Genomic DNA, 20,753 nt, shown 5'->3' with positions numbered 1-20,753 from the left:
GCTCAGTAGTTCTACTTCTACATCACAAACCTATTGCTGGTGTTCATTAGTGTCATTTATCACCAAGAGTTGAATTAAAAAATAATAAACAATGGCGCGTAAATTTTTTGTCGGTGGCAACTGGAAAATGAACGGCAACAAAAAAGAAATAAATGAAATCGTTGATTTTCTTAAAGCCGGTCCATTGGATCCAAATGTTGGTACGTGACAATTGTCAAGTCCACTATTTTTATATTACACTATTCTACACATTATTTAAATTTTACAATTAACATGATTACTTTTTAATCCAAAAATAATTATTTTTCAAAAATATATTTTCCTATTTATTAATTGACTTTCATCACAGTAAATTATTACATCATCATCTAGATGGCCCTAATTATGGACGTCTTGAAATTATTTTTAATGTCAAACGCCCAAAAAAAATATTTGAATATTTAAATTTAAATACAGACAATTTTAAATTATTAGCAATCGTAATTATTTATCAGGAAATTATTTAACTAAAATTAAAAATTTTTTTAGAGGTCGTCGTCGGAGTTCCATCGATTTATTTGACGTACACCAAGAGCATCTTACCCAGCAACGTTGCTATAAGCGCTCAAAATACTTACAAAGTACCCAAGGGCGCATTTACTGGTGAAATAAGTCCTGCTATGCTTGTGGACAACGAAATCCCATGGGTTATTTTGGGTCACTCTGAGCGACGAAATGTATTCGGTGAAAATGATGAATTGATTGCTGAAAAAGTTGCGCACGCTCTCGAAGCTGGTGTCAAGGTAACGATGATAATAATTATTATTAGACTGTTTACAAATTTAATTATCTACAAACATTTAAATAATAATAATAATAATAAACTTTTTATCAATGAATAATATTTTTTTATGATTAAAAGGTCATCGCTTGTATCGGAGAAAAATTGGAAGAACGCGAAGCGAACAAAACTGAAGAAGTTGTTTTTCGACAAACTAAAGCCATTGCTGATAAAATTAAATCATGGGACAATGTGGTGCTGGCTTATGAACCAGTCTGGGCCATTGGAACCGGGAAAACTGCATCGCCACAGCAGGCCCAAGAAGTTCATGACAAACTTCGCGAATGGTTTAGCAAAAACGTCAGTCCAGCAGTGTCGGCATCACTGAGAATTATTTACGGCGGATCTGTAACCGCTGGCAATGCCAAAGATCTGGCTAAAGAGAAAGACATTGATGGTTTCCTTGTTGGAGGCGCGTCACTCAAGCCAGACTTTGTACAAATCGTCAACGCCAAACAATAATTTATAAAAATTACTATTTATTAATTAAAAAATTAACTGTTTAATTCAAAAATAAGCATAAAATTCAACTGTATGAACAATAAATTTAAACTTCTCCATAATGGAGTTAGAGAATTGTATTTTTAAATAATAAAACAACTAGAGTTTATTGTTGATGATGATATATTTAATTAACGGTGTAACTATTCAGGCCAAATAAAGCTTCAAATGCACAACATATTATTTTTAATTCTAATACACTTTATATATAATTTATAATAAATGATGAGTTGGGTTACTTCAGCATTCCGCGAGTGATGATACCACCGGGAAGAGGCAATTCTTTTACTGTATTCAGTCCGTCGATTTTACATCTCGCCCATGCTACTTTTGCCAAGGATTTAAATGTCCTCGGTTCCCAGATCGCTAAATCTACGAGGGCTTTACGATTAAGCAGAATTTCATTTCTAGTTAATCCTTCTTGTAAAATTTTAGTTGATATTCCATGTTGGCTGCAAGCTGCTTCCAGTCTTGTGTCCCATAACTAAAATAATTTTAATTAACATCAATTAGATAATTAAATTTACAAAATTATGGCTCAGTAATTATTCGGTGACGATTTAATTTTTTAATATCTAAGTGAAATTCAAAAAAGTATGAACATAAACTAAAAGATTTTTTCAAATTTAAAAATAACGAGCGAGCGCCATAAGAATTTGGCGCTAAAATTTTTATACTTTTAAATTGAAATACTTTTGAGTAAAACCAAATTTTACAAATCATAAAAATAATTGTCAGCTTCATATCTTTGAATACTTACTTCACGAAGTTGTTGACGTTTTAATCTTCTGCCTCTGAAACAAAACATGAGTGCTCTGTTTACACCTTTGATTGCTATTGAATAACAATTTCGCCTCCGATTATGAAAGTGCTGTAAAAATAATAACAATTATTATTATTAATTTTAATTTTTATTAATTATATTAATTATCAACTAAATTTATTTTATAAAATTGTAATTTTTAAAAACTTACAGCCGACATTTTAAAGATTTTTCTTTTACGCCAAAATTCATCTGGACCGCGGGAACGCGCGAAAAGAGTTAATGATTTAAAAACCATTTTTAATATTAAGTTTATTATTTAAAATGTCAACTTTAATTTCAAATTATATTGATTTTATTTAAAGAGGCAATCCGGTCTTTGGTACTCTCGAGTGTTTTAGAGGTTGGAAGACCGAAACGACATGTTGGTTGATAAGTAGTCAGTGATATTATTGACAGAGTTCGGGTGTGAGTGTAAATAATTTTAAAAAAAATAAAATTTTTGTACGAGCACGTGGGTTGTTTTTGTAATTAATATATATACTAAATATATAAAAAATGGTTGTTAAAAAAAAGTAAGTAAACTTCAAAAACAATAATTTATTTTTTAATTTTATTATTATAAATATATGTATATATATTTTTATTATTTATCATATAAATTTTGTTTATATATTTTAGAGGTTATAAATAATTGCAGTGAAATTAAATAATTAATTGATTAATTTTTTTTTAGATTTAAAAGAGATTATGACGACATAGAAAACTTTGATGACGATGACATCACAGGCAGTGATGATGAGTTATCAGACTCGGAAAAACGTCTTCTGGAAAAAGTAAGAAAAAAGCGGGTCCAAGAAAACTTTGATAGTGATGATGAAGTTTATGGTTTACAAGATGATAAAGGTGATGATGATGATGAAGACGAAAATGCAGAAGGTTTCGAAGCAGAAGATGCTGCCGCAGATGACGATTCAATGGAATCTGATATCGAACGTCCTCAGGAAGATGATGATCTGCCGAATGAAAGAGCATGGGGTAAAAAAAAGAAGGATTACTACTCGACGGACTTTGTTGATCCTGACTATTCAACATTGAGTCACAGGAAAATGCAAGAGGCTGAGGAAGAAGAAAAAGAAGCCCGTAATATTCAGCAGAGATTGGCTGAGCAGTTGGACGACGCTGATTTTGGTTTAGATTTACTGCCAGCTCAGGCTGAAAGTGAACAGGCTCCTGAGGAACGAGTTGTCAAAACAGATTTGAGTAAATTGAGCAAAAGAGAAAAGGTCGCGCTTTTCCAGAAAGAAAGTCCTGAGTTCCAGGCACTGGTTACTGATGCTGAAGGTATAATTTTAATTTATGTTTTATTTTAAATGTACGCAGTAAATTAATTGAACTTTTTTTTACAGAACGTTTGAAAGAAGCCAATGAGATTCTTTTACCATTTATCAATTTAGCAGAGCAAGAAGAATTGAGTCATCCAGCAATCAAATTTGTTGAGATAAAATATCAATTGATACTGAATTATTGTATCAACATTTCCTTCTACTTGATGTTGAAGGCCAAGAAAATTCCAGTCACGTCTCATCCTGTCATTAAAAAACTAGCTCAGTATCGTCAGCTCCTCAGTCAACTGGAGGCAAGTCAAGGTGATTTATTGGACCAAGTTTCCGAGGTTCTCAAGTCAGCTGATGATGGAGAATCGCTGAAGAATATTATCGGAGGTACTAAACCCTCTGATGACGAAGTGAAGCCGAAGAGTAAAAAGAGGAAAGACAGAGACTTGGCTGTCAAGACAGAGGTGAAGAAGAAGAAGAAGAAGACAGAGACTCCTGAATCAGACGAAGAAAGTGAAGATGACAACGCAATAATGGACGGTATGAGTGAGGACAATGACCTGCCTATGGAGAATGACGAAGAAGTGGAGCAAGAAGCTAAGCAAGAGGTATCAGAAGGAGAGAAACGTGCTATCACTTATCAAATAGCCAAGAACAAGGGGTTGACACCTCATCGTAAAAAGGAACAGAGAAACCCACGTGTCAAGCACAGGAACAAGTACCGCAAAGCTCAAATTCGCAGAAAGGGTGCGGTCAGAGAAGTTAGGAAAGAACTGACTCGGTATGCTGGAGAAATATCGGGTATCAAGGCTAGCGTTAAGAAGAGTATAAAGTTGAAGTAATAAAAATACTTTTGATACTCTGGTAATTTTAGGCTGAATGATTAATTGACACAATAAAAAATTTTTGTATGGAATAACTGTTATTTTATTTGAAAATATGTACGAAAAAAAACATCCTATACATTCTAAGACACTTAATTATAAACAAAATATTAATTGGATCAATTATAATTTACACAGTAGTGGCAATGAGAATAAAAACTGAATGGTTAATTATTAAATCTGTTTATGTGCTAAAGCTAAGTCTGAACTTTATTAAGACTCAATTTTAGCAAGAATATCTGATTCACGGAAAAGATGTAATTCCTTATCCTCCTCAACAACAACTTTGGTGCCTCCGTACTCTGGGAGTAGAACATGATCTCCAACTTTGACGTTCATTGGGACATGCTGTCCTTGCTGTTAAAATGAGTTAGAAAAAAAAATTAATTAATTACTGGTCTTGAGTATTAATTTCTCAATCACTTGTTATTTAAAAAATAAGTACCTCGTTTCTGGAGCCAGGTCCAACAGCTACGACAGTTGCTTGGAGAACCTTCTTCTGGTTTTCTGGTAACAAAACTCCTCCTTTCGTTTTGGTTATAGCGTCAGCTCTTTGAACAAGAACTCTGTCCAACATGGGAATCAGCCTCTTGATTGCTACTGCCTAAGAAATTAATTAATTTTACTTTAATTTTCAATTTATTACCAACCATTTTATCCAACTACTGATGCAATAATTTTCAAATTTATATAAAAATTTAAATTTAAAACTACGCGGGTTATCGGATCCAGACAATTACCAAGTAGATTAATTACAAAAATATCATCTTACCATTTTGATTAATTAATTAACTGAATAAAAATTAGTGAATAAAAAATGACCGGCTATCACGCGTGCACGTTGCTGGTGAAAAACTGATCTGGATGTAACCTCACTGTTGGCGCTGCTTGTCGCGTTTTAGTCTCTTCGATTTTCTCGAAATTTCGCCGCCCCGTTACCGCGTATTTCAAAATGTCCAATGATCAATCCACGTCCTTACGTAACCACCATGCGCAGAAACTACCGCGCATTTTAAAAACGACATCTACTTCAATTTATTTTTATTTTATCAATAAAAAAAACTTATCACCGCATGTTTTATTTATGCAAAAAAAAATTCCACTGTAAAAAAATTTTTTTTACATAAAAATAAACTGATAATTTTAATAATAACTTTTACAACCTCATTTACTGATACTTTACAAGAGCATTTAAATTTAAATAAATTATAAATAAAAAAAAATGATGGACGTTATCAGTTTTATCAACAAAAAAATTTATCAGTAAAAGATGATTATTTTTAGGGTCAAATTAAAAGGACTTAGTTTAGATAAGCAATAAAAATATGAATGTATGTATGTGTATATACACATATGTATTATTATATTAAATATTAAATTCATTCGAAATTTCTCAGACGCTGATTGGTTGCTGGGCCATGATTGCATCATCCAGACATGCTTTCTAGAAACTTCTAGAAGTAATAATTATTCGCTGAATAATTTAAAAATTCATTTTAAAATCCAGCCCTGATTTAAAAAACTGCAAATAATTTTTTTCCCATAAATGACCCAAGTGATCTGCAAAAAATTGGGTTTAATAAATTAATGTTAAAAATTTATTGAGTTTCCGGGTGAAGAAGATCCTAGACTAGAGCACCGAGGTGGGGATGCCCATGTGATACTACACCCCGTGCCTCTTCTCGTCTCCATTCATTTCTCTTGATCTCGGCATAGCGTTCAGCGACTTTTTACGGACAATTATATTTTTTGATCAAAGCTTTTGAGTCTAGGATTTTTTATTCACTTATATTGAAGGTAAGGCTTTTTTAAATCATTAATTATTAGTATTATTAATATTATTATTATTATTATTTAAATAAAATAAAAAGTGTGTAAGGTTAAAAAATGTACGATGCCGGCATGCTGGAATTTTAAAAATAATAAATTTCCATTGATGAATGAAATACCAAAATTTATATGATGGAAATCAGTCAGCAAATTGATTGCTTTTAAAAAATTAAAATTATTTGTTAATTTTTTTGATTTTAAATTCATCAGTTTTTTAAAGAGCACGCGGGTTTACATAACCACAATATCTACCAATGGCCTAAAGCATTAAGATTTTTATTTTAAATTAAATCATGTTTCTTTTTTATTTTTCCACAGATGTACAGACTACCGACACTAGTACGTGGAGTTGCGTCCCGACAAATGCAGCTCCAAGCTCGTTTGTACGCAAAAGATGTACGCTTTGGAGTTGATGTACGAGCTACGATGCTGAAGGGAGTTGACATTCTGGCTGATGCTGTCGCAGTGACGATGGGACCAAAAGGTCGGAATGTGATAATCGAGCAGAGCTGGGGCAGCCCGAAGATCACCAAGGACGGAGTGACTGTTGCGAAGAGCATTGAACTGAAAGACAAATTCCAGAACGTTGGTGCTAAGTTGGTTCAAGACGTAGCTAATAACACCAATGAGGAAGCTGGTGACGGTACAACGACTGCGACAGTGTTGGCTCGTGCTATCGCTAAGGACGGGTTTGAAAGAATAAACGCTGGTTCAAATCCTGTTGAGATTAGACGGGGAGTCATGATGGCGGTCGATACTGTAAAAGAGGAGCTGAAGAAAATGAGCAAACAAGTTACGACACCAGAGGAAATTGCACAGGTCGCGACTATTTCAGCTAATGGTGATACTGTCATTGGTAAGCTGATCTCAGATGCGATGAAGAAAGTTGGAAGGGAGGGAGTGATAACAGTAAAAGACGGCAAGACATTAGAAGATGAGTTGGAAATAATTGAAGGAATGAAATTTGACAGAGGATACATCTCTCCTTACTTTATTAACTCTACCAAGGGATCTAAAGTCGAGTTCCAAGATGCCTTGGTGTTGTTTAGCGAGAAGAAGATCTCGTCGATCCAAAGTATCGTCCCGGCATTGGAGTTGGCCAACTCTATGCGCAAACCTTTGGTGATCATCGCTGAGGATATCGATGGTGAAGCATTGACTACACTTGTTATCAACAGACTCAAGATCGGTCTTCAGGTGGCGGCTGTCAAAGCTCCAGGCTTCGGTGACAACCGTAAAGCAACTCTTCAAGACATGGCTATCGCCACTGGTGGTATTGTCTTTGGAGACGAAGCTAATCTTGTAAAAATAGAAGACGTTCAAGCCAGTGACTTGGGACAGGTTGGAGAGATCATAATCACCAAGGAAGACACACTTTTGCTCAAAGGCAAAGGAGCTCAGGCAGACGTTGAACGACGGGCCGAGTTTCTCCGAGACCACATTGAGAACTCAACTTCTGAGTACGAGAAAGAAAAACTACAAGAACGATTGGCCAGACTTGCTGCTGGAGTCGCCGTCCTGAGAATCGGAGGCAGCAGTGAAGTTGAAGTTAACGAGAAAAAAGACCGAGTCAATGATGCTCTGAATGCAACACGTGCCGCCGTCGAGGAAGGAATCGTTCCCGGAGGTAATTATAGACAACTCTCATCAAATTTATTTACCCATCAAAAAATATTTATCTTAATCTCATAAATTTTGTTATTTAGGTGGAACCGCTCTCCTCAGATGTGCCCCAGCATTGAGAAACCTCAAAGCAGAGAACAATGACCAAGCATTAGGTATCAAGATCGTAGAGAAAGCACTTCGCCAGCCGTGTTTCCAAATCGCATCAAACGCAGGAGTTGATGCCGGCGCCGTGGTGGCCAAAGTATCCGAAGGACCACTCGGTTACGACGCCATGAACGACAAGTACGTAGACATGATCGAAGCCGGAATAATTGACCCAACAAAAGTTGTCCGAACGGCTTTGACTGATGCTGCTGGCGTTGCTTCGTTACTCGCAACCGCTGAAAGTGTCGTCTGCGATATTCCCAAAGAAGATGCGCCAATGGGTGCGATGGGTGGCATGGGCGGAATGGGAGGCATGGGCGCCATGGGAGGTATGGGTATGTAAGGACCAGTGTAGCTTCCTTACACTTTTAAATCAGATATATATCAAGTAGCAAATGCATTTGTGAGTAACTGAGGCTTCTGCTCAATCATATTCGTCTTTTCATTTTTTTTTTACGCGTACTCATAATAGTTGTATACATTCCTGCAGCTTTTCGACTTTTGGTTATACATTTAGTATTTAATTTATATTTTAATAATTGGCTAATTAAAATATTGAGATGTTATTCACAAATGCAAGTGTCGGAGCTACTGGGATCACATCTCTGTAAAAATATCCAAGATTGATCATGTAAAATATAATAATTAACTGTACAATAATAATAATTACAAGAATTGTTCTGATGTCACCACATAAACTTTAAGTTTAATGTTTTTGAATTAAATGTAAAAATGCATTTACGGAAGAAGATAACGAAACAATTAATCTAGTAATTAATGTAATGTAACACTAGTGTAATAAGCTGACTATTTTATACTTTTTAAATTTATGTTCAAGATTAATTAGCTGACATTTATTTCATTTTTAACATTTCCACTAATCATTTATGTACCATTTTCTTTATGAATACATGTAAAAAAATTAAAAAATTATAAGTGTGTTCAATGACGAGTAATTAGTTATTTTTTATTTGTAGTTTAAATAAAATTTTCATTAAAAAAAGGTATTGTCTATTTTATCTTCAGGTATTTCATAAAATATTCATTAATTACTTAAATTTTTTAAGACTTGTAGGACTGAATTTTTAAAAATTAAATAATAATAAATTTTTAGTGATTAATTATAATTATATTTTTTATTATAAATGTTTAACGCGTGTATTACAAAAGCTTAAGCTAAATGAAATATTATTTTTAAGAGGTTCCAATTTTTTCAATCTCATCAGGATCCTCAGCGTCTAGATAATGAATCTTTTTATTGAAATGCTTTTCAATTTCCTGGCAAATACTTTCAGACTCGGGAGAATCGACCAAATTAATGGCGATTCCCGATTTGCCAAATCTTCCAGTTCGCCCGATTCGGTGCAGGTAAGTTTCACAATCGGCTTTACGATTTTGGTCCATAGGAAGATCGAAGTTTACGACAATCGTCACTTGAGCAACGTCAATACCTGAAGTAATAAAATAATATATAAATAAATGGATATATAAATATATTTTCTCACCTCCGGGCGGAAAGCGTCAACTTTCGTCCCGCTGTGCAAAACGAAGTTGCCACTTTCCGCCTCCGTCGAGGAGAAAAATAGTATACACTCCTCGGGAAGTAAATAAGAAAGCCTCAGATCACATGTTTGTTGACCTCGGCTTCGCCTCGGCCAACAATTACATGTGATCTGAGACATTTCTTACTTTACTTCCCTAGGTGTGTAATATACTATTAAAAATGTAAATTTATAATTACCTCTGGCCAAGACATTAGTTGTAATCAAAACTTTTTCTAATCCGGCTCTGAATCGATCCAAGACCGCGATTCTCTGTTCAACGGTCAAATCACCAGACAGTATACCAACTCTGTGCCCGTCTTTGGTCATTTTTTCTGCCAGCCAACCAGCGGTTTTTCTAGTCTGAATTTTTAAAAAGAAGTTGATAAAAATACTCAAGAGGTTTGCATTTTTTTCTCTATTACACTCAAGTCCATTAACGAAACTATCGTTGTTGCACTTGCGTAGTAAATGAAAACTTCGGTCGAGTTTTTCTCTTAAACAATCGAATATTATCAAGAAATTAAAGCGCACTTCGCTAGATTAGACAGTAGTCCATCAATGTACAGTCTGTGATTTGTACTTAGAGATTTTGTTTCCGAAAAAAACTCAGCCGAAAATATCTGATAAGTAAAACTGAAATTTAAGTAAAACATACATGACAAAATATTATCGCCTGTCCAATACTGATGACAGAATAGATATTTGTTATAGCAACATATTTCTCGTCAACGCTTCTACATTTAACATAGTACTGCTTGATGTTATCCAAACTCTCTTCTTCTCTCATTAATCGAATTATCAGAGGATTACTGACTATTATTTCAGCGAATTCCATAACCTCGGGTTCGTAAGTTGCTGAGAAAAACATCATCTGGCAGGATGACTTTGGAAGCATTCTATAAATTATAATTATTATTGTTGTTAATAAATAAATCAAAAGTTTAATTAGATATGACAGTTGTTAAGTAATAAAAACACTGACTTGTGAATACGGATACATTGGTCTTGATGTCCTTGAGTAGCAATCATGACATCGGCTTCGTCAAGAACAAAAACAGAAATTTTACTCAAGTCGAAGAACCGGAACTTTAGAGACCAATCCAAAACTTTTCCTGGAGTACCAATGATGATGTGGTCTGATATTTTAGTATTACGTGGTACTGAAAAATAATTTTAAGTATTTAAAATCAATTGTAATCATCTATTAATATGTAAGAAATAATTGTTACCTTCTTCACCACGGACAGCATATTTTATTTTAATCTCTGGACAGAACTGTGACATTTTCGCGGCAACCTCACCAGTTTGAATCGCTAATTCGTATGTAGGGGAGAGACAAAGAACTTGAGGATAGTTTTTGTTGACATCAACGCGGCTTAACATCGCCAAGACAAAGGCTGCTGTTTTTCCAGTACCTGACTGCGACTGTGCAATCATATTCTGTGGTCTGAAAAATTTTTAAGCATCAAATAAACTACGCAGTTCCAGTCCCTTAAAAATTATCATATTATTTGGTTCAAAAAATAAAAACAAGTAAATTTACGGCAAAATATCAGTACCCCCCCCCCCCCTCACAACTTTAAATTAGAATATTAATTAATGAGAAAATATTTAATAGCTTACGGATCAGCAAGAAGAGTCGGTAAAGCGGTCTCTTGAATTTTTGAAGGCGCGTTGAATCCCATTGCATAGACACCTTTCAAAAGCTCTGGTTTTCTAAATAAAAATAAATATAACTTAATTATAATATTTAATTTTACTTACAACAGTAAAATACCGAGTACCCAATCGGGTATTAGTTCCTTTATCGGATACTAAATCTCTGATCGGGTACTAGTTCTTGATCGAATACGATCCTGAAGCTAGCAGACAATTAAAAGTTTTAAGATTTTTTTTTGAACAATTAAATTTGAAGGAAAAAGAAACTAAAAATATGCACACGTAGAAAATTTAAACCACTACAAGTGCATTTTTTTAAATATTTTCTTTTTCATAATTTATCGTTTTTTAAAAAATTCAAAAATTATTAGATGTCGGCTAATTTCAGTATCATCGATCGAATACTAATTCCCTGATCGGGTACTGGGTCTGTTACTTGAATAAATATAATTATAATTATAATTAAAACTTACAAATGAAGAGCTTCAAAGGATTTGACACTGTACAATGGTGACGACGGATCTTTCCGCTGAATTTCCAAATCTTTAGTTGATTCAACAAGACCTTTGTGAATTATTTTTTGCAAAAGCGATTTTTCAGCTGGGGACATTGGCCCATCAGCACCATCATCCTTGTCCTTTTCTTTTGAATCATCGCGTTTGCTTTCGGTATTCAAACTTAAATTCGTAACCTTCAGAAAAAAAAATAATTAATTAATAAATCCACTTACAGGAATTTAATTGTCAAGTTACCGTTAGATCATTGAACACCATGTTCAATTTTTGTTTAAACAAAAAAAAACAATACTTTATAATTAATTAATTAATTAGTAAGAAAATATATTAATATGTTAGTATGCGTCACGATAAATTCGTTGAGATTTAGCGCCTGTGTAAATTCTACAGCAGGTTTTGTCTGGTGTCAGTTCATTACTGTGGCTTACGACCGAACAAAAGAAAAGAATTCCAGTGAAATATGATACTTCAAATAAATAAATATATGATATATGTGTATGGTGATAATAATAATAATATATTTAAAATATATATATTAAAAGGTTAAGCCGGCCTTGGGTTGCCGATGCTCATGTTTTTGTTATTTAAACTTACGTTTAATTGAAGTTGATCCTGTTCTTTAGTAACTGCACCCCAGTCAACTTTTGCCGAAGCCATTTTGCGTTTATATATTTGATAAAAAAATATAAATTTATGTTATAATAAATAAAATAAAAAAATATTTAACAATATAATTTATCTTATGGGTACGGAGGGTGGGAATCACAACGATCACAAAAGGATTTTTTTACTTACACACTTGACAGTGCGCCGAAAAAAAGAGCGCCATCTTGTTCGTCCAAAAAGCGCGCGCGAAAGTTTAAAAAAAATCAGAGGATTTAAATTTAAATGCGTTTATTTCTTTTATTATGATATATTATGTATTTATAATTGAAAATTATTTATTTTACATCGTATATACATGTGTAATTGTTTATTTCAATTAATTGTATGTACAAACATAATTTACTAACACATTTTTTAGTTTTTTATGCTGAAAAATTGCATGCGTTTTTAATTTAAAATATTTAAGGCTATTAATTGTATTGCAAATACTTGATTTTAATAAAATTTATGATAATGAGCGAAAGAATAAATAAATTAAATATACATTATTGTTTTTTTTTTTTTTTACATTAGAGTAGACAGTAATCATTGTTATTTTTTAACTGCAATATTGGTTTGCTTATTACTAACACTAGCTTTCGAAACTAGTCGTACGTTGATCATCGATAGATCGATCATTTTACGCTGAAATTTGTTGTGGAATACCATCGCTGCTGAGTGAGTTTTGAAGACTATGGTTGCTGTACTCTCACCCATTATTATACTCTGCAATTTAAAATAATTAAGTAAATATTTGAATTTATTTTCTCATATCACTTGCATTGAAAGTACAAGTCATTCCAGTAGCCATTTTAATATAGATCTATGATAAAACAATTAAATATATCGATATATTATTTTTCTAGATTGATCAAAAGCCAGTTTCCGATCAATGTGATCTAGTGGGTTTTATAATCCGCAGTTTCTTCCTTAGAATAAAAAACGTCTAGTTTTTATCCGGTCAATTAATTTTCACCATTACTGCACCGAAAGTTTAAATTCCCGCCCTGCTGACAGGAAAGAAAGTCGTTCTTTTTTTTGTGAGAAATCCCTGGTGGAAATTTTTCAGAATTTTCTCTGAAAAACTCAGTTCTAAAGTTCTAAAGACTTTTTCAAAGTTCTGAAGAATTTCTCAAAGTTATTCTGAGAAAAGTCAGAAAAATTTCCACCAGGGATTAGTATATTACTCACCTAGGGAAGTAGGACATTTCAACCCTCATGTATAATTGCTTATCCGGATCGCAGGCAACTTTCTTTCCTCTAAACAGGGCAGAAATTAAAACTTTCGGCACGGAAATGGTAAAAACGTGATGAAAATTATCGCATGCGCGATTCTTCCCACAAACAGAGGAAAAAATTCAAACTTTCAGGTACAGATCTGGTGAAAAATAGTACACACACCTCGGAGGAAGGTAGGACTCGCCTTCCTCTCGGGTAGGCAATCATTCCCACGGGTTAGAATTTTCTACTTTCCTTCCTTGGTGTGTAATGTACTAATTCTTTCATTTCAACTCAGTCAAAATCGCATTTGTTTATTATCCAGGCAGTTAAACTCAAACTTTCAATGCAGATAATTATGAAAAATACTATGGCATGAAATGAAACACGATTTCAGACTCTTTGTCTAGTGTTTTGTTGCACAATATACTATCTTAATTATTTATATTGCTTCGATATTGAGGAAAAACTTACTTCTAGTGTTCCAATTCCTTGGCACATACTTCGAATTTGTGCTTCAGTGGTACTAGCAGCTAAATTTTCAATAATAACTGTTGTAGGCTTTGTTGAGTTTGGCTGAAGGACTATTCTCTGATTATTTTGCGAATTAGCTGTTGGCTTTTTAGCATTTGCAGTAGCTGTGCTGACGATGACTTTCCGAATATTGCCGGCAATTGTTCTTTGATTGCTGACAGGGTTTTTAGTGACAGCTACTGCTTTGTGAGGAGCTTTTTGTGCTGACGTTTTACTGGAAGATATTTGAGACTTTTCAACTGCCGTCACTTTTTTGACTGCTGTAGCAGGTTTTTGAACTGCTGCGGCAGTTTTTTTCAGTGGACCGGAAACAGTTTTTTTAGGAGCCCCTGCTTTGTGAACAGCTTGAGATTTCTGAGCTGCAGAAACTGCTTTCACACTGGAATTATTTTTCTGTATTGATGCCACAACTCGCTGGACACTTGCCGTTGGTTTCTGGATGACAACTCTCCTAGTATTTGCCTGCGTCAACACTTTTTTTTGTGCATCCGTTATATTTTCAGCTGTTTCTCTAACATTTTTATCTGCTGATTTTTTTTCTGTTGCTTGGACTGTTCGGACAATTCGGACGTTTGTTTTTTCTCCGCCCTACAACAATCATCAATAATTTTTCATAAAAAATCATTTCTTCTCAAATTAATTCCGATAACCGCAAGTTAAATTTTTGTTACTTATAAAAAAAAAAATAAAAAAATAAGGAAAAAAAAAAAAAACATTGAATTAAAATCATAAAATATTTATTACGCAAAATAAAAAAAAAATACAATAAAAATAATTGAGTTATAAATAAAACACTCATGTGAATGTTTTTGTATTTAAAAAATAATAATTTTCTACATGATTGAGTTACAGGAATACACAATAGTGCAAATCCAATATTTATTTTATTTATCGCTATCATATAAAAATTTTTTAAAAATTTCCAATTTCTACTAAATTAGTAGTTAATGCTATACCTCTGTCGCCTGAGTGTTTCCAGCTGCAGTGCGAGTCCTTTTAACTGGTACTTGACCAGGATTTTCACTAGAAACTTTTTTTACACTAGCTACAGCTGATGCGTCTTTAATGTCTTGTATATTATCTGAAATCAAATAAGAAATTTAAATTACTCTACTCTTGATATGTCGAGAATTTTTTTACTTTTACTAAATCAAACGAGTATTTAAAAATTTACCGGCAGTTTTCTGATCTTTGGTCTCATCTAGTTTTTCCAAAGCTGCTTTTTTTCGTCTGTTCTCTTTTTCCTGAAGCAATTTCTCTCTCAAACGTTTTTGTTCTTCCATTTTTTTACGATACTCCCGCATTTCTGGATCCACGTCTTCTTCCTTAAAATAAAAATCAAAACATTGGAGATTATGTTGAAAAATTAAAAAAAAAAAAATAAATATTCAAATAATAAAAAAAATTACCCGCGTGTTTTTTACAAAATTATTTGACTCAGTGTCCTGAGAATTTCTGTTTGTGGATTTAAAACGCTTAGGACTGATTTCTCTGCTCGATTTATCAGTTGGCTCAGGAGTCCGTTTGTGAGGAGTTCGATTTTGGGTACGATTTGAGTCCGCTGGTTTACGTGAATGGTCACTGTATGAATCTGAGTGATGAGGACGAGACTTTGGAGAATAATCTCGTGATCGTGGCGGAGTACGTTCTCGATATCTTGATTCCTAAAACCGCATTAAAAATTTTATAGATTTAATTTGAAATATTTATTAAATACTTTTTGTATAGAAAAAAAAATATACCTCGTTGTATTTATCACGACTATCAGACTTATATTTATTGTCATAGTCTCTGTAATTACTATCCCGTGAGTAATTACTCTCTCCTAGAGATTTTAATGGACTAATACTACTTTTTTTAGATGTTTTATTTTCTTGCCAGACATCTGAGAAATAAGCATATGGATCCTGCAATAAAATTTGTTTTATAATTATAATATTTACTTGATTGAAAGGTGACGAGTTATTAATTAATTGTGAGGTAAACTTACATCACTTTTAGCCTGTGGATAATTTTTTTGATAATCTTGGGACGCTTGACTAACTGGCGGTTGATTATAAGAATCCTGATATGCAGGATTTGATGGTTGTCCAAATGAATCACTGGGGGTTTGAGACTGTGAATTATCCCAGGGCCTACCTATTGCTAAACATTAATATGATCATTTAAATTGATATTATTTTGATTGTATAAAAGAAAAAAAAATAATTACCATCAAGAGGTGGCTGTGGATTGCCTCGAAAATGAGGATTTATAAGAATTTTATGACCTGGTGGAAGAGGCACGTTGGGTATAACTGGCGCTGCAGACTGTTGTCCAGCTGGACCCGGGCCAGAATTAAACTGATTAACACCCGGAGGATTATTGAAGCCTGGTTTCATTTCATAGATATTCCTTCCGTCGAATGATTGTTCCGGGAAAGGCGGACGATTCTCGAAATTTTGCCTAGGCTGTGATCCCGGATGATGAGGAATCGGAGGACCTTGAGCAGGACCTGGTGGTCGAGGGAAATTAGGCGGCATCATACCATTTGGACGCTCTTGTAGATGCATCTGATGTCCTGAGTGCATTGGCGGTCCCTGTGGCGGCCCCATTGGACGTTGTTGATGCATCCCCGCATGGTTTGCTGGCATCTGTTCGTGATGATGCAGCGGTGGACCTTCTAGAGGCGGTCGTGGTCCTGAATAATGAGGCGGTTGAGGTTGCATGTACGGTAACTGGTTCGGTGGGCCATTGAAACGAGGCCCTGGTGGTCTCGGATGATAATCCATCCTAGGTCCTGGGATTCTTGGCCCTGGCATTCCTTGAAACTGATTAAATGCTGGTCGAACTCCTGGTTCGGGAAAATGCTGACCACCTGGTGGTCCATGAGGAGGATGATTTTGTGGATACTGCTGGAATCGAGGTGGTGGTGGTTGTTGATGACCCGGATGATACATCTGAGGGTTTATCATTTGATGATTCATCATCGGAAGTCCAGTCGGAAATAAAGGAGGTCGCGTTTCAATTAACGGTGGCCTGAATTGTGGATTTTGATCCTCGTATGGATTTCGACCACTAAATCTAAAATAAAAAATATATTGTCAGTAAAAATATTCAATGTAAATAATACTAAAAAAAAACTAAATAATTTAAAAATAATACCTCGGATTATAATTTCCTTGAGTGGGAAATCTTCCTCCTCGTATGCCTCTGACACCTCGACCACGTCCTCGACCGCGAAAAGCCGGTGGTCTTGCGTGTTCCATCGTGACGACATTCTCCAGCGAATCCGGTATCTTGAGATTCATCTTCGGTGATATGATTGTCCGTTCTGGTTGAAACCGATTTCTTCGTTCCCGCGCCTCTTCACATTCATCATCCTCCGTACCCGGACCTCCTCCATTGCCGGCGATACGTTGGCTATTATTTACATTATTCTTCTGCAACTTTTCACGCAAATCACCCATCGGTATCTGTGATGGGTTTTGTTGGATACTTGGATCGTGGATCGACTCTTCAATGTAGCTCGCGTGTTCCTCTTGCTCATAGTACGTGCCATGACAATTGACACTGTCATCGTTATACAAATGACTTTGATTATGGCTAACAGTCTCATTCCTATACTCAACATTTTCGTCTTCGCCCTCTAAATCGTCAAGCGCATCCGTGACTCCTAAGTCCAGTACATCATCTGTTTCCTCTTCTCCCTTATAGTTATTCTGCTGCTCGAGAATTAAATTGCCAAATATTTTTTATGAATTTTATGCTTCTTTTATTTAGACTTCATTTTATTTATTTTTTTTTTCAATAGATTTTTAATATTTTATACTACTGCTATTTAATATTTAATTATTATATTTATATTATAGTTATTCATTTATATAAATAATTAATTTTAAGTATAATATTGTGATTTTGCGAAATAGTGTAATTATAAATAAATATATTTAATATATAAAAGTAAGACTGACAGACAATATTAGAGGGCATTTTTTTTATAAGCTTGAGACACTTATTTTTTTATCTATTCTATTTCTTTCGTGATATAATAAGTGATACTATTGAAAAATTAATGTATTGTGACAAGGAGAGAAGGAAAGAGTGAGACTTTTGAGCGGTACAATTTATGTGCATTGTGATTAATTTTTTTTAAAGCGCATTTTCGAGTTAAAAGCTGCTGGGTTTTTTTCTTTTCTTTGATATTTTCCGACTATTTATAGTTATCGTTATAATTACAGGGTTCATTGAAGTACAGGATTTCTTTCTTTCCATTTTTCTTTTCAGTGGCATAAAGTATTTACTAATTATTTTATTTAATTCATATCTATTATTACCATAAATAACAAAACTTATCATTATTCATATAAATAAATATTTCAATTTCGAGTAATTGTTATAAGAAAAAATTAAACTTCGAAATACTTTACGCTACTGATTTAAAAATACGCAAATTACATCGATTACATACATTTTTAAAAAGAGAATAAGACGCGCGCGTGTTTTACATACTCTATAAAAAATAATCAATTTCTTCTTTACATTTATTCATTTTACCGTATCGTGTAATGTTATATATATATGTATATATATAATACGTATGGACAGTAATGTAGTACTTAATTTTATCGTGAGCATTAAAAATTATTTTTGAATTTTAATAGCAAATAATATTTGATTTAATGCTGGTAATAATTATTTGACTTTATGTTCGTGATAATTAGTTTTATATTCTGATTAATATATAGAATAATTAATTAACCAGTAATACAATTATGAATTTAAAAATATTTAAACTATCAGACGATTTAAAAAGCTCAGAATGCTTATTAAATATTTTACATTATAAATTGATAATAATAACGTTTGCAAAACAGTCATTCACAATATAGTTCATACATTTTTTTTTAATCACAGGAAAATAAAAATAAAAATACGTCAACTAAATAATTGTATTTAGCGTATAATTTTAAATTATTTTTCTTTGTCGTGTCGCAATAAATAAAATTTTTTTCGCTTCTTTAAAAATTTCTTGTCTCGTCATGAATTTAAAATAATTATTTTATGCAAATGACATTCATTGCAGTTTATATAAACTTGTAATTAGTTTACTTTTTTTTCTTATGTACATATTGATTATTTGTTTTATTAACAATTTATGTGACTATTGCATAAATTATTGAGCGATGCAGAAAATGATAAAAGAATAAAAACAAAAATTCTTAGGACTAAAATTAATTTAGCGTCGTGATTTATGAGAATAATTTCAAATCTTAAAAAAAAATAACTGAAAATTCCTGTGTAATGACAGACATCAGTGATAAATAAAAATTTATTGGTAATCGATAATTAGTATCAATAAAATTATTTAAAAACAGTTGAAACACATTCACCCATGCCATTGTTTGATTATTAAGGTACGTCCTAATTGACATACAAATAATATATAATAATACTTATAACAATACTTATAAATAAATATATCACATCAGTGAAAATAAAAACGGGTATCACTAGAATCAGCGAAAAAAAATTAATAATAGAGCATGACAAAATATTTGTTTTTTTTTTTTCTCACACTAATTAAGCCATTGAGCTAAAAAATAATTATCGATTTAATTATCAATAGATAAAAAAATTTTCTTTTTTTTTTTTTTTTTTTTCAAATATAAATTTATAAAACTGTATCCTTAAACAATAAGGACAGTTTAAATAGCTAGCTCACCCTATCAATTTCATAGTCATCAGCAAGTAGTGCCTCTTCTTCATCATTTCCAAGGTCGTACTCTTCATCTCCAAGATCTTCATCCAGCAACGCGTCATCTCTGAAGACAAAAGTCAAAATATATTTACTATATATATTTTTATTATTATTAACAGATGGACAAACACTGTGCACCAGCTACATTGTCAAATGTTACTTTTCTAACCTTTGTTTTATATAGTTAATAATTAAAAGTAAACCTACTTTATACTAATTAATAAATGTCTCAATAATGGGAAAGTTTTATTTAATTAGTGGATAAAGTTACTGGTAATAAATGAGTGGAGATTTAATGAATAATTGGGTAAATAATACTTACTGATCTGACATGATATTCTTTTGATAAAGACTGCTCCAAATCGATTATTGTAAACTGTAACCAGTAGAAAATAGTACTGAGAAAATATACGTGGTAAAAAAAATGGAGATTCAAATTTTAGCGCGCTCTGGTGAGTGTTTGAACGTATCAATTAATTATACAAAGCGTGGTAAAATTTGAATTGTTTTACATGAGTGTGAATGTAGCAGATGAGACAATTTAGCAATTTTGAATAAATCAATTAATTTATTACGATAGTGAAATTTAGAAAAATGCGGGTACTGGTCTTTTAATTATCTAAATACGAGTTTTTTTCATTTTCATTCCTCTTATATTTTATTTATTCGTTCAAAAATTTTAAATTATTAGACTGCTAATTTCAGGATCATATTTTTATGAGTGTAAATGTAGCAGACATCAGACAAATTCAAAATTATTAATAAATAGAATAAATCGTTAATAAAATTGAATTTTTAAAAAATGCGCATTTAAGAAATTTTGAAATTAAAAAGTGCATTTTTTATAAATATAATTTTTTAAATTATTTACTCTATTTATTTATAATTTTAAATTTGTCTGATGTCTGCTACATTTATACTCATTAATTTTTACGTTTGTTTTTACGCGCTAAAAAAATAACAGTAACAATAAATAAAACAAATTCAAATTTA

The 20,753-nt window shown here is 32.8% G+C and overlaps 7 protein-coding genes across 8 annotated transcripts; 3 read left to right on the top strand and 4 right to left on the bottom strand.

The window, feature by feature from the left end:
* The first annotated feature begins 58 nt into the window (after positions 1-58).
* LOC130663084 (triosephosphate isomerase) lies at positions 59-1,499 on the top strand. Its single transcript, XM_057462148.1, has 3 exons — positions 59-200; positions 529-782; positions 902-1,499. Exons 1-3 carry the CDS (start codon positions 92-94, stop codon positions 1,280-1,282), a joined length of 744 nt encoding a protein of 247 aa, XP_057318131.1. The 5' UTR covers positions 59-91; the 3' UTR covers positions 1,283-1,499.
* On the bottom strand, positions 1,354-2,436 carry LOC130663087 (39S ribosomal protein L20, mitochondrial). The gene is made up of 3 exons (XM_057462152.1): positions 2,296-2,436; positions 2,082-2,192; positions 1,354-1,805 (listed from the first exon to the last, which is right to left on the bottom strand). The coding sequence occupies exons 1-3, from the start codon at positions 2,380-2,382 to the stop codon at positions 1,557-1,559; spliced, it is 447 nt and encodes a 148-aa protein (XP_057318135.1). The 5' UTR covers positions 2,383-2,436; the 3' UTR covers positions 1,354-1,556.
* Positions 2,437-2,522: 86 nt separating this feature from the next.
* On the top strand, positions 2,523-4,308 carry LOC130663081 (something about silencing protein 10). Its single transcript, XM_057462146.1, has 3 exons — positions 2,523-2,659; positions 2,821-3,428; positions 3,494-4,308. Exons 1-3 carry the CDS (start codon positions 2,643-2,645, stop codon positions 4,261-4,263), a joined length of 1,395 nt encoding a protein of 464 aa, XP_057318129.1. The 5' UTR covers positions 2,523-2,642; the 3' UTR covers positions 4,264-4,308.
* A 16-nt stretch (positions 4,309-4,324) lies between these two features.
* LOC130663089 (10 kDa heat shock protein, mitochondrial) lies at positions 4,325-5,274 on the bottom strand. Its single transcript, XM_057462156.1, has 3 exons — positions 5,078-5,274; positions 4,751-4,909; positions 4,325-4,662 (listed from the first exon to the last, which is right to left on the bottom strand). Exons 1-3 carry the CDS (start codon positions 5,078-5,080, stop codon positions 4,519-4,521), a joined length of 306 nt encoding a protein of 101 aa, XP_057318139.1. The 5' UTR covers positions 5,081-5,274; the 3' UTR covers positions 4,325-4,518.
* Positions 5,275-5,893: 619 nt separating this feature from the next.
* LOC130663079 (heat shock protein 60A) lies at positions 5,894-8,861 on the top strand. Its single transcript, XM_057462143.1, has 3 exons — positions 5,894-6,102; positions 6,454-7,762; positions 7,842-8,861. Exons 2-3 carry the CDS (start codon positions 6,454-6,456, stop codon positions 8,246-8,248), a joined length of 1,716 nt encoding a protein of 571 aa, XP_057318126.1. The 5' UTR covers positions 5,894-6,102; the 3' UTR covers positions 8,249-8,861.
* Positions 8,862-9,022: 161 nt separating this feature from the next.
* LOC130663080 (DEAD-box helicase Dbp80) lies at positions 9,023-12,423 on the bottom strand. 2 transcript variants are annotated; one of them, XM_057462144.1, is made up of 8 exons: positions 12,218-12,423; positions 11,582-11,799; positions 11,073-11,165; positions 10,679-10,896; positions 10,432-10,609; positions 10,105-10,345; positions 9,647-9,809; positions 9,023-9,356 (listed from the first exon to the last, which is right to left on the bottom strand). In XM_057462144.1, exons 1-8 carry the CDS (start codon positions 12,278-12,280, stop codon positions 9,100-9,102), a joined length of 1,431 nt encoding a protein of 476 aa, XP_057318127.1. In that variant the 5' UTR covers positions 12,281-12,423; the 3' UTR covers positions 9,023-9,099. The 2 variants fall into 2 exon arrangements, with proteins under 2 accessions (XP_057318127.1, XP_057318128.1); XM_057462145.1 differs by lacking the exon at positions 12,218-12,423 and adding an exon at positions 11,861-12,054.
* Positions 12,424-12,581: 158 nt separating this feature from the next.
* LOC130663076 (serine/arginine repetitive matrix protein 2-like) lies at positions 12,582-20,160 on the bottom strand. Its single transcript, XM_057462140.1, has 11 exons — positions 20,083-20,160; positions 19,725-19,824; positions 17,165-17,724; positions 16,233-17,083; positions 16,011-16,165; positions 15,763-15,927; positions 15,430-15,684; positions 15,195-15,345; positions 14,977-15,101; positions 13,961-14,608; positions 12,582-12,994 (listed from the first exon to the last, which is right to left on the bottom strand). The coding sequence occupies exons 1-11, from the start codon at positions 20,091-20,093 to the stop codon at positions 12,821-12,823; spliced, it is 3,195 nt and encodes a 1,064-aa protein (XP_057318123.1). The 5' UTR covers positions 20,094-20,160; the 3' UTR covers positions 12,582-12,820.
* Positions 20,161-20,753: the final 593 nt, after the last annotated feature.

Source organism: Microplitis mediator, chromosome 2 (genome assembly GCF_029852145.1).
Source record: "Microplitis mediator isolate UGA2020A chromosome 2, iyMicMedi2.1, whole genome shotgun sequence".
Taxonomy (NCBI): Eukaryota; Metazoa; Arthropoda; class Insecta; order Hymenoptera; family Braconidae; genus Microplitis; species Microplitis mediator.
The sequence above is the reverse complement of the archived record's forward strand: the minus strand, read 5'-3'. Positions and strand labels throughout refer to the sequence as shown.

Coding starts and splice junctions, on each gene's coding strand:
- LOC130663076 (XM_057462140.1), bottom strand. Junction 16,166..16,232: donor TCCACAGCCACCTCTTGATG/GTAATTATTTTT, acceptor ATTAATGTTTAG/CAATAGGTAGGCCCTGGGAT. Junction 14,609..14,976: donor GAAACACTCAGGCGACAGAG/GTATAGCATTAA, acceptor TGATTGTTGTAG/GGCGGAGAAAAAACAAACGT.
- LOC130663089 (XM_057462156.1), bottom strand. Junction 4,663..4,750: donor GACCTGGCTCCAGAAACGAG/GTACTTATTTTT, acceptor TCATTTTAACAG/CAAGGACAGCATGTCCCAAT.
- LOC130663084 (XM_057462148.1), top strand. CDS start 92: ATGGCGCGTAAATTTTTTGTCGGTGGCAACTGGAAAATGAACGGCAAC. Junction 201..528: donor TCCATTGGATCCAAATGTTG/GTACGTGACAAT, acceptor AAATTTTTTTAG/AGGTCGTCGTCGGAGTTCCA. Junction 783..901: donor CTCTCGAAGCTGGTGTCAAG/GTAACGATGATA, acceptor TATGATTAAAAG/GTCATCGCTTGTATCGGAGA.
- LOC130663079 (XM_057462143.1), top strand. CDS start 6,454: ATGTACAGACTACCGACACTAGTACGTGGAGTTGCGTCCCGACAAATG. Junction 7,763..7,841: donor GGAAGGAATCGTTCCCGGAG/GTAATTATAGAC, acceptor TTTGTTATTTAG/GTGGAACCGCTCTCCTCAGA.
- LOC130663080 (XM_057462144.1), bottom strand. CDS start 12,280: ATGGCTTCGGCAAAAGTTGACTGGGGTGCAGTTACTAAAGAACAGGAT. Junction 11,800..12,217: donor AGGATCAACTTCAATTAAAC/GTAAGTTTAAAT, acceptor TTTTTTCTGAAG/GTTACGAATTTAAGTTTGAA. Junction 10,610..10,678: donor TGCTGTCCGTGGTGAAGAAG/GTAACAATTATT, acceptor ATTATTTTTCAG/TACCACGTAATACTAAAATA.
- LOC130663087 (XM_057462152.1), bottom strand. CDS start 2,382: ATGGTTTTTAAATCATTAACTCTTTTCGCGCGTTCCCGCGGTCCAGAT. Junction 2,193..2,295: donor AAATCTTTAAAATGTCGGCT/GTAAGTTTTTAA, acceptor TTATTTTTACAG/CACTTTCATAATCGGAGGCG. Junction 1,806..2,081: donor AACGTCAACAACTTCGTGAA/GTAAGTATTCAA, acceptor AAATTATTTTAG/TTATGGGACACAAGACTGGA.
- LOC130663081 (XM_057462146.1), top strand. Junction 3,429..3,493: donor ACTGGTTACTGATGCTGAAG/GTATAATTTTAA, acceptor TTTTTTTTACAG/AACGTTTGAAAGAAGCCAAT.